This window comes from Nicotiana sylvestris, chromosome 8 (genome assembly GCF_000393655.2).
Source record: "Nicotiana sylvestris chromosome 8, ASM39365v2, whole genome shotgun sequence".
Lineage (NCBI taxonomy): Eukaryota > Viridiplantae > Streptophyta > Magnoliopsida > Solanales > Solanaceae > Nicotiana > Nicotiana sylvestris.
The window spans coordinates 55,039,356-55,051,360 of NC_091064.1; the positions used below are offsets into that span (position 1 = coordinate 55,039,356).

General features: G+C 37.4%; 1 protein-coding gene across 1 annotated transcript; it reads right to left on the minus strand.

Annotated features, from left to right (window-relative positions):
• Window positions 1-8,990: 8,990 nt before the first annotated feature.
• Window positions 8,991-9,332, minus strand: LOC138875056 (uncharacterized). Its single transcript, XM_070153865.1, has one exon. It carries the CDS (start codon window positions 9,330-9,332, stop codon window positions 8,991-8,993), a length of 342 nt encoding a protein of 113 aa, XP_070009966.1.
• Window positions 9,333-12,005: the final 2,673 nt, after the last annotated feature.

Consider the following 12,005-nt stretch of genomic DNA (forward strand, 5'->3'; position numbering starts at 1 on the left):
ATTACCAGAGATTTGGTAAGGGCTCGAAATAACCTTGGGGGAATGTGTTAGGCACCCCTAGAGGTCCACAATGGTGGGTCCCGGCCAAACTCGAATTAGGTAAATTAGTCTTATAAACCAATAAAGTAATTTAGACAAATGGATATTACATTTAAGACAATGATTAAAGGAGGTCCTAGGTTTTTTAGCCTATAGGATCACTTCTGTGCAATACTTGGTAATCGTCCACAAGTTGGGGTGCTACACATAGCATTAGCGCACATGTCATCATATCCTTTACTACTCGATTACCCTCCCCTTAGTGGTTATATAAACGATTCTAATTAAATGTACTCTACGCGTGCATTACGCGTCCCTTACTTACGATCCTGGAGGTGTTTAGGACTTTTAGTAAAGGTGGATGTAGACTCTCCTATATTACTTAAAGGAGAAAATTGAAGCGACAAGCAAAAATAAATAGGACTGTCAGATAAAGGAACAGTTAAAGGCTCATATTTACCTCCACAAATAAGCAGGCAATTGCATGTCTCTAACAACAATATTTTAGACACTTAAAAACGGGACTACAACAGGATATCTAGGTGAGCAAAAAGCACAACATATGCAATGTTTTAATTAGTTCCTTACTGATTTTAGGACTAGTTGAATCCGGGCAGTAAATAAAGAACAATTTTATAATTTCAAGGTTTTAGTCACCCTACAGGATTGCCTAGGTGTGGATCAGAGATGTCCTATGAACATGGTATCTAGTCATTAATCAGAAGTGCAATAAACCAGTAAACAATTTTAAGCAAGCAGTTTGGTTCATTAGGTCCTATAGGCAAGCTGTCTAGGTGTAGAAATTGATTTAAAACTCATAGACATGGTATCTAAATGAAGAAATTGGTTTTAAAACCTTATAGACATGGTATCTAAATGCAGAAATTGGATTTAAAACCTTATTTTCATGCAGAAACTGATTTTAAATTCATAGGCATAGTATCTAAATGTACATAAGCAAACAAAAATCGCAACAACCTATAGGCATGGTATCTAAAATGCAGGACCGATTTTATACCCAATGGGCATAGTATTTGAATGTACATAAGCAAACAAACATCGCAACAACCTACATGCATGGTATCAAGAACGTAGGACTGATTTTAAACCCTATAGACATAGTATCTTAATGTACATAAGCAAACAAAATCGCATCAAACTATAGCCATGGTATGTAGATTGCAGGACTGATTTTAAACCCTATAGGCATAGTATCTGAATGTACATAAGAAAACAAACATCACAACAACCTATAGGCATGATATCTACCCTTGCCCAATATATATATATATATATATATATATATATATATATATATATATATATATATAAATATATATATAAGAATCCCTCCCAGTTTTACAAATATCCCCAATATCTATTGACAAAGAAATTATTATTACAAACCAAAATAAAAAATGAATTACAGAAGTGAAACTGCTAAAACTATAGGGAGCCTGAACAGGCCCAAACAGTAAACCTGAAAAGTCAGGCCTTCAACCAAGTATGAACATGCTAATACTCTCATAGTGCACCCATTGGTATCCTGGTGTGTCAAAGTTCCCAAGGGCCTCAGAGACCCCGGGCAATGCTCACACCAGAAATTTTTTCAAAGCAACCCTTTTGTGAGCAAGTTTGGAAAGCCAACCCCAGTGTGTCAAAGTTCTTATGAGTCTCATGGACTACTAGCAAATGCTCACACTGGAGGGGTAGGATCCTAGGTGTTCTAAGAGTAGGAGTTGAAAACAGGAGATAGTTTTAAGAAAATAGTTTTGGATCCTCAGAAAGTAAGGAGCAAACAGGGTCATTCAATTCTTGTAACTCAAACAAAGGTCCCAACAATTAAGCAGTACACAGAAACAGGATCACTTATAGTTTCAACTTAGTTTACTAGATATTACTAGGTGAGCAAACACTAAACAAAGATATGGCATGCTGGGATCAATCAGACTGCCACTTACAAAGAGGTAGTAGGGATTGAGAGAAATATTGGTCAGAAGTCTGTGAGCGGTGAACATTTAAAAATAAGATAGAAAAAAACATGCTAGTGGAGAACTAAACAGACATAGGTCTAACTGAGATATGAGCAAGCATGCAGACTTGCTGAAAGCAGAAGCACATAGGTCTAGCTAAAACGGAAGTAAACAGGCTGAATGCAGGACACACATAGGCTTGATTAAACAGAAGAGAGACATGCTCATTATAAGGGAACACATAAGTCCAACTGAATAGCACTAAACATGCTTATTAGGAACAATAAAAATGAAGCATAGGGATCTGATGAGATAAAGTAGACATCCTGATAACATGGCACATAGTTAAGTTGAATTGCAGTAAACATGCTGAGTAGGGAAACACATAGGTTTAATTGAATGGCAGTAGTGGAAGCATACCAGTTAAGAGGTAGCAATAGAAGAGTGAAGCAAATAGGGTCCAAACGTCTAGCCTTGGCTCCCAGCCACCTAGACAAATGTAACAACAAAGAGGTGAAGATTGTAATAGAGGAAGAGAGCAAGAACTTTGTGTGCTTTTCTATGTCTGTGTGCGTGTGTGTTAACGAAAAAGAATGAGGCTTATATAACATTCTATAGAGTAGATTAAATAAGGTAAAGCATTTTGAAGGTTTGCAAATAAGGCAAAGAAAGCAGTCAGTCCATCAATTAGGCATGACAGGGCCAATAAAAAAGCAAAAAAATCATGGGATTGTATCCAAAAATAACTCGGAATTGAAGTCCAAATAAGGAAGATAATCATGGGGGTTGTTTGACAATTAATCACACAAATAAGGTAAATAGGTAAATTAGTGATCATCCGGGGTTGGTAAAACAATCAATTCCCCTAAATTAATCTTAGTAGTAAAAACTAAGGCAAGTAACACCAATTAGGGGTCTCAGAATAAGGAAAATACAATGAATAATCATCTCAGCAAAACCAAAACCTAGACAGTTGATTTAATATTCAGTTATTCAAAATTAATTAGAAAAAATAAATTGATCAAACAAACTAAGGACTGAACATAGTTATGCAAGAATCAGTGGAGGAGATGATCAAACACAGGAATCTCTTAAAAACTTTTTTGCGAAAACAGACGAATTGAAACCCTAATACTGGGAAACTTTAGGATCGATCAATAGTAGGAAAAATAGAAGAAAAAAGCCATAGAGACTCGAAACCTTTTCAGATCTACAGCGATCTGACCAGCACATAATAAGGAAGCAAAAACCCCAATATAACAAGATACTAAAATCGATTAACAATAAAGAAACAAGAGATTTTAAAAAGAAAACTACTGATAAACTCAGAATGACTCAAGATCTACAAAGATCTGCACAGATTCACATTTAAAAAGGTTAGGGTTTTGACGAAAAGGGGTGGGGTAAAGAAAATCTGGTTTTGAACCAAAGATTCGAACCACAAACACAAGATAATAGCACTCACAAACGAAGATGATCATAGGCAGACTCTTAAACGGTTTCGAACAAAATCTGGGTTTGATATCTTCGAGATCCCTTCATGAAATATCTAAATCGACTAACCAGAAGAAGTAAGAGTCCAGTAGGGTCCTCAAATCACCAGGGAAACCCATGGAATGGGTAAGAATCGAAAGGTTTGGGCGAGAATTTAGGTGGCGGCTCTAGGGTTATGGTTGTAGACATGTAATTTTTGACCCTCCCAAGATGTTTTACACATATTTAGCGTAAATATTTAGTTTAGGTCTAGTATAGTTATTTCAACTAATTTTGACTCTTTTACATAATTTTTATCACAAAAAACGAAAAATAAAAAAACAAAATAAATAATATTTTCTTTATTTAGCTAATTGATATTTTATTTAGTTACTTTTAATTCACCTACCATTCATAAAATTAAAAAATACAAATAGTTTCACTTCTAGTATTTACTTTTATTTTAGCTACTTATTTTAATTAAGATTGGTTATTATATTTTATAGATACATTATGTTACTTAGTCTTCCTAACCCAAAGTTAAGACCCAATAAGACATGGTCCAACCCAATTTATTAAATCCAAGCTCATATTCATTCTTCATTTGACCTAACCTAATTCTTACCCCCTATAAAACTAAGACCTAGCTAAAAACCAAAGGACCTACACCCTAACCTAGCAGCTGACACACACGTAACAAAAAGAGGAAGCGAGAGAGGAAGGGACACGGCAAAGATAGAGGAAAAACAAAGGGATTCCAAAAATTTCCAAGCTCCAATTACAAAATCACCATCTTCCACCAGTCAATCAAAAATAAAAAATGCAATACCAATAAACTTCATAACCATGTAAAACACCTCAAATCATCACCCCCCTCCCCACAAAAAGAACGACCGTGACATACAAAAAAAAACCATCAGCCCTCCCTTGAAATGATGTCGGCGACCCAACACCTCTCCAGACTTAGGGACTCCGATCTGACTCATCCGTCAAAAATTTACTATTCTTTGCCTTGACGAGTTGGAGAGCAGGGAATCGATAGCTCAAAACTAGTCAATAATTTGAGGTGCGGTCATGAGGTTCTCCGATTCGAGTCCCGGCGCCGGCTTTTCCTTGTATTTCCAAATAGAGAAACGTTAAAGGCTGTTGAGGGTCCATCTCTTCTTTCTCCTTAATGTTAGTGTTTTAATTATTTGTGAAGATTTGCTTTATACATTCATGGACCATATCATGTTTGCTTTACATTTTCTTTTTATTTGGGTTTGATTATTCTTGTCTACTATGATTCCATATTTTGATATTTAATTGTCTTCTGTGACATTACTGGACTGAGCATATAGTTAGTTTGGTTTGAATTATTATTTGTTATCATTATTATAATCTATAAAAAAAGATAAGGAAAAAATAAGAAGAATGAGTTGTTCGAAATGTCATGGAGATTTGATCTTGAAAAATGTGACGTGTGTTGTTGGGCGTTAATTGAGAATGTTAGTAATTCAAAATAGTATTGGGATCTTTGTATTTGGACTTAATAATTCCAAACACTTTGAGCTGCTAGATAAACATGAATTTTGGACTTAGAGGTCATGTAGCTTGTTTTGTTTTGTAATAGAAGAGCATGAATATATTATATATACATACATGTATGTCTGGACAATAGGTGTAAGACTTAGGCCATATTGAAATTAATTAAAGGAAAGTCAAACTTTTGTATCAAATAGTAATAGATGTAAACAATAAGCTCTTTTATTTCAATAAACCCATGTCCATAAACTCTTGGCCCTACCACAATCTTAAATCCAGTGGAATTAATGAACATTGTAGTTTGCTTTAGGCGCGTAAATAAATTAGTCGTGGCTATGGGTACGGTCCCCGTGGCATGGTTACGATACGTAAATCCCAATTCGGGTGTGCATTTCATGTGGCCCGACCACAACTTTGAATATTAATAAAATAAAATATATCACGAATCACGGGTGCATTCATGTAGCATGGTTTGCGGTGTGTTCCAAAACGGCAAGTGTACGACAATCTTAACTTGTTCAAGAAATAATTTTATAAATGCCAAAGGCGGTTTTAAAATAATTAAAAGAGGTTATAAAGTGAAAAATGCACAGTAGGTTTAAAACATGTAGTAAATCAGATAATAGGCCAAATATTAATAGTTTAAGCGACTGTGCTAAAACCACGTAACCCGGACTTGGGATACCCAAATAAACTATTCCAAGTGGCAACTCTAAAAAATTAAATAAATAATCTCATTTTTATTAATGTCACTTTAATTGGAATAACTCCCTTATACTTTCCCATACGGTGGTAAAAAGGAGGTGTGACAAGGGTTGGCCTCAGAGAGAACCAGAGAAGAAGGGGGATTCAAGGGCGGCTGGGTGTGAGAACTGATTAGGATTAGGGGGTTGTTTGAGTTAAAAAGGGAAAGGGTGAATGTGGGTCGTTGATCTCATAGATCAACGGCCAAGATTAGAGGGGTTTGGATCGAGTAGAGGTCTTTAGGTTGGGGATGGGGTAATTTGGGCCTTGGTTTAATTAAATTGGATTGGGGTGGTCCGATTTTTGGTATAAATTACTAGCTATTTGTTAAATACCCATTTTTACTAAATAATATAATTTTAAAATAGCTAATCAAATGATATAAAATAATTTTTATGCATGAAGGTAATTTAAAATAATTACTTAGTATTGTAAAAATATAAAAAGTCATTTTCTGTATGGATAATGTAGTTATGCATATGTAGAGGCTATTATCGCAAAATATGCAATTAAAGTCTAGAAAAGCAAATGTAATTGTAAAAAAATGCAATTAAAATATTTGAACACTTATATTAGTCTAAATGATGAATTTAGATGATTAAATCATCATAAAGTAATATGAGGGAAGGTTTTTGGATATTTCTATAATAAAAATGCATAAATAAATTGATTTAAGGCCCTTAAAAATTATATAAAAATCGTAGAAACATGTGTGCATGTATGCATAGTATTTTGAAAGTATGCATGAATATTTTAAAATATATGAGGAAACAATTAGGTATCAACAGCAGTTCCTCTTTACCCAATGCTTAGCTTTATGCAGATATGCAGGCTGGGCTTAGCCTCATGCAATATTGGTAACATGGCTTAGTCTCATGCAAAGGGAAGACAATGATTAGCCTTATGCAAATGTGGAGGTAGGGCTTAGCCTCACGCAAGATTTGAGACAGGGCTTAGTCTCATGCAAAAAGCAGGCAATGCTTAGCCTTATGTAAATGTGGAGGCAGGGCTTAGCCTCATGTAAGATTTCAGACAAATCTTAGTCTCATGCAAAGAAAAGGCAATGCTTAGCCTTATGCGAATATGGAGGCAAGGCTTAGCCTCATGCAAGATTTGAGACAAAGCTTAGTCTTATACAAAGAGAAGGCAATGCTTAGCCTTATGCAAATATAGAGGCAGGGCTTAGCCTTATGCAAGATTTGAGAAAGGGATTAGTCTCATGCAAGGAGAAGGTAATGCTTAGCCTTATGCAGTGAACAAGTAGCAAATAGGAATAGAATTTTTTTTAACTAGAGATATATTTGCGTTTGGTGGCCTGATTGTTAGGACATTGATATGTGCATGTTTGTGAATACTTCTGTTATGTTTACCATGCCTGCATATAAAGAAAAATTCTAAGTTTTGTAAGGGGGAGGTTGGTTTGTGCCTTTATCTACTGGCTTTGCTTCGCTCCATTCTGGAGGCCTTGTTTGAGTTTCCCTGGGTAACGCCTGACTATCAAGGAAATAGAGTTTTCGAAAATATGCACTTATTGATGAAACTAGAGTTATTTTAAAAAACACAGTGAAATATTGAGTAATTTTAGATGAACTAATGACTATAACACATTTCAGAGACATTGCAACTTTTTGTATTAGAATTTTGAGGGTCCTCCTCAAAATTTTGCCCAGTTTGGGAAATGATCATTTGGCCGTTTTGTGTGTGATGAAACTTGTTGAACCTTCTCTAGAATTTTGAGAATCCTTCTCAAAATTCTGCCCCAGTTTCTTAACCAATTTCTGACTGTTTGGCGTATGATAGGATTGGCTGGACTTGCTCTGGAATTTTGAGGGTCCTCCTAAAATTTCTACCCCAGTTTCTGATGCTGGGGGACATGAAATTTTATTAAGATATTACCGAACCCACAGGGCTGCCACCGTATCCCCTCTTAAATGGGAATCAGGTCAAGCGTAGTTCAATTACATCTTATGAAAGAATGTAAACAATCTAAACATAGTATATCTTGACTGTGTCTGAATTGATTTGTTTCGGCCAAACTTCTCTGTCCATTTCTACGAGTATGAGTACTCTTCCTATTAGCACTCAGAACCATGTAAGGAAATTGCCAGTTGGAAAAGAATTTCCCTTTTGATTTATCCTAATGCGGGAAGATCTTCTTCAACACCAACTGTTCTGGTGCGAACTGTCTTGGTTTGACCCTTTTGTTGAAAGCTCTAGACATTTTGTTCTGATAAAGCTGATCGTGACACATTGCATTCATTTTTTTTCCGTCTATAAGGGCCAATTGCTCATAGCGTCTCCTTATCCATTTTGCATCACTGAGTTTGGCTTCCTTTATGATCCTTAAAGAAGCAATTTCTACCTCGGCTGGAATGACAACTTCGGTACCATAAACAAGTAACTAGGGGGTTGCCCCAGTCGATGTGCGGACCGTAGTGCGGTACCCCAATAGGGCAAAGGGTAAATTCTCATGCCAATGTTTGTGATTTTCTACCATCTTCCTTAGTATCTTCTTGATGTTTTTGTTGGCAGCTTCCACAGCTCCATTCATTTGAGGCTTATATGCTGTAGAGTTTTTGTGCTTGATTTTGAAGGTTTCACACATGGCTTTCATCATGTTTCTGTTTGAGGCATTAATAGTGATAATGGACTCGAGAACCCCAAATCGGCAAAAAATACGGTCTTTGACAAAATTTGCGACGACTTTATTGGTTACAACCTTATAAGATGTAGCTTCTACCCATTTCCTAAAGCAGTCAATAGCCACTAGAATAAACCAGTGCCCTTAGAGGCGCTGGTCTTAATTGGACTGATGACATCCGTTCCCCAGGCAGCAAAAGGCCAAGGTGCACTTGTTGCATTGAGCTCGTTAGGTGGTACCCTTTTCATGTCTACATGTACCTGACATTGGTGGCATTTTTGTACGTACCGGATGCAATCCGTCTCCATGGTCATCCAAAAATATCCAGCTCTGAGTATTTTCTTAGCTAGAACAAAAACATTCATATGTGGTCCATAAGTTCCGGCATGTATTTCTTCGAAATCTGGAATCTTCCTTCGCTTCAACGCACCTTAACAACCCCGATCAGGGGTTCTTCTATACATGGTCCCTCTACTTTGGCAAAAGTGATTGGATAGCCTACACAGAGTGCATTTCTGAATATGGTTTGCCTGCTCTTGATATTCTCCTCTTGCCAAATATTCTTTGATGTCGTGGAACCAAGGTTTTCCATCTGTTTATTCTTCAACATGAGCACAGTAAGCCGGCTGGTTGTGGATCCTCACTGGGACGGGATCAATGAAATTCTTATCTGGATGTTGTATCATTGATGACAAAGTGGCTTCTGCGTCTATGAACTCATTTTGAATTCTGGGTACATGTTTGAATTCTACCTTTGTGAATCTTTTCATCAATTCCTGCATATGATGCATGTATGGTAGTATTTTGGTGTTCTTCGTAGCCCATTCTCCTTGAACCTGATGTAGTAGAAGATCTGAATCGCCAATTACGAGCAGCTCTTGTATATTCATATCGATGGCCAAATTAAGCCCCATGATGCAAGCCTCGTATTCTGCCATGTTGTTGGTGCATGGAAACCTAAGTTTTGCGGATACCAGGTAATGTTGGCCTGTTTCTAATACCAAAACTACTCTGATGCCCACTCTTTTGAAGTTTGTAGCTCCATCAAAGAAAAATCTACATCCGCGGTAAGCCTCAACAATGTCTTCTCCTATGAACGATACTTCTTCATCAGGAAAATACGATTTTAAGGGTTCGTATTATCCTCCCACAGGTTTTTCAGCAAGGTGGTCTGCCAATACTTGTCTTTTGACCGCCTTCTGAGTTACATAGACGATATCGAACTCACTTAACAATATCTGTCACTTAGCTAACTTCCTGGTTGGCATGGGCTTCTGAAAGATGTACTTCAGAGGGTCCATCCTGGATATAAGGTATGTGGTATAGGGACAGAGTAATGCCTTAATTTCTGAGTTGTCTAGGTCAAAGCATAGCAAGTGCATTCCAACATAGAGTATCGTGCTTCATAAGGTGTGAATTTCTTACTCAAGTAGTATATGACTTGCTCCTTTCTTCCTGTCTCATCATGTTGTCACAAAACACATCCGAAAGCTCCATCCAATACGGACAGATAGAGTAGCACAGGTCTCCTAGGTTTTGGCAGGACTATGACTGGCAGTGTAGACAGTTATTCCATGATTTTGTCGAAAGCCCTCTGACAATCTTCGGTCCAACTTGTTTCAGGATCTTTCCTCAACATTTTGAAGATAGGTTCACATATAACAGTGGACTGTGCTATGAAGTGGTTAATGTAGTTGAGACATCCTAGGAAACTCATCACGTCCTTTTTGCTCTTTGGTGGTGGTAACTCCTGGATAGACTTAACTTTGGACAGGTCCAACTCGATTCCTCGGCGGCTGGCAATGAATACCAGCAGCTTTCCTGCGGGAACCCTTAATGCAAATTTTGTGGGGTTCAATTTTAGATTGTACCTCCTTAGCCTATCAAAGAACTTTCTCAAATTCGATATGTGATATGCGGCTCTCTTGGACTTGATGATGATGTTGTCGACATATACCTCTATTTCTTTGAGTATCATATGGAAAATGGCCGTCATGGCCCTCATATAAGTAGTCCCGGCATTCTTCAGACCGAATGGCATCATCTTGTAGAAGTATACTCCCCACGGTGTAAGGAAAGTTATTTTTTCTGCGTCTTCTTCGTCCATCCATATTGGGTGATAACCCGCGAAGTAACCTACAAAGGATTCTAGTTCATTCTTGGCGCAATTGTCGATCTGGATGTGTATATTTGGCAGGGGGAAATCGTCCTTGGGACTTGCTCTATTTAAATCCCAATAGTCAACACACACCATGACTTTCCCAGCTTTCTTCGGAACCGGTACAATGTTGGCTAACCAGGTTGGGTACTCAACTACCCTGAGGACTTTGTCTTTGATTTGCTTAGTAACCTTTTCCTTGATTTTCAGGCTCATGTCTGGTTTGAATTTTCTGAGTTTCTTCTTCAGTGGCGGACAAATTGTATTGGTAGGCAATTTGTGAGCCACTATGGATGTGCTCAAACCGGTCATGTCATCATATGACCATGCAAAGATATCCTCATATTCTTTCAGGAAACGAATGTATTCTTCCTTCTCTGGCGGTGATAAGTGAATTCTTATGCGAGTCTCCTTGACGGTTTCAACGTCACCCAAATTTATTTCTTCGGTCTCGTCCAATTTGGACTTAGGTTTGTTCTCAAAACTCTCAACCTCCCTGACAATTTCCTCAGGTATTTCATCCTCTTCTTATGAGTCACTATCTTTATGTTGCGTTGTCTCATTACAAGTCACAAACATCGGTTCATCAGAAAAAGTAAAAATAACGATGTAGAAAGAAAACATGAAAGATAATAATAAATAATGAATAGCAATGCATTGATTAAATTTTGAAAATATCCAAACAAGTACGGCTCGATGAGTCGAGCAATTAATTTGAAACAAAATGCGTCTTTAAAACAAAATCACTGAGAACATCTAAAATGTCTAGCATGGCTATAGAAATAAATTAGGCTAATTGTCAAGCTACCCAGGGACTCGGCGGGCCCGGGATGGTGTGGCGATCCAATTCCTAAGAACAACTCTCCTTTCGATAGTCTTAATGGTGAGGCCTTCTTCCTCCTCCTCCTCAATTATCGCATCGCAATCTATGTCCTCATCCTCTAAGAACAAATTCCTCAGACCAACTAAAGCTTCTTCTTCTGTTGTTCCCCATATTGTATAAGCCCGGTGAAAAGTTTGACCCAGATGTGGCACTGATTGCTCGAGAGGGTAATAAGGATCGCGCCATGGTGGCGACTGTCACGCCTCCTTTTTTCACACCCGAGAGGGGATATAAGGGAGTTTTCAGATTTAAGTGACATTATTCAAAATGAGATTATTTATGCATTAAATTTAGAGTCGCCACTTGGGATGGTTGGTTTTCTGGTGTCCCAAGTCACCGATTTATTTCTAAATCCCAAATCGAGGAAGATTTCGACTTTCCTTTTGAAGTTTGCGAACCAAAAATTCTGAGAAAGGAATTCTGTTAACCCGAGGGAAGGTGTTAGGCACCCCCGGATTCTGTGGTTCTAGCACAGTCGCTTAAACTATTATAATTGGCCTATTATCCGATTTTAATACATGTTTTAAACTATGATGCCATTTTAAACTTATTAACTGCTTTTGATTATTT

Bases quoted from the DNA above. Each gene is read 5' to 3' on its own strand.
- LOC138875056 (XM_070153865.1), bottom strand. From the start codon at position 9,332: ATGGCAGAATACGAGGCTTGCATCATGGGGCTTAATTTGGCCATCGAT.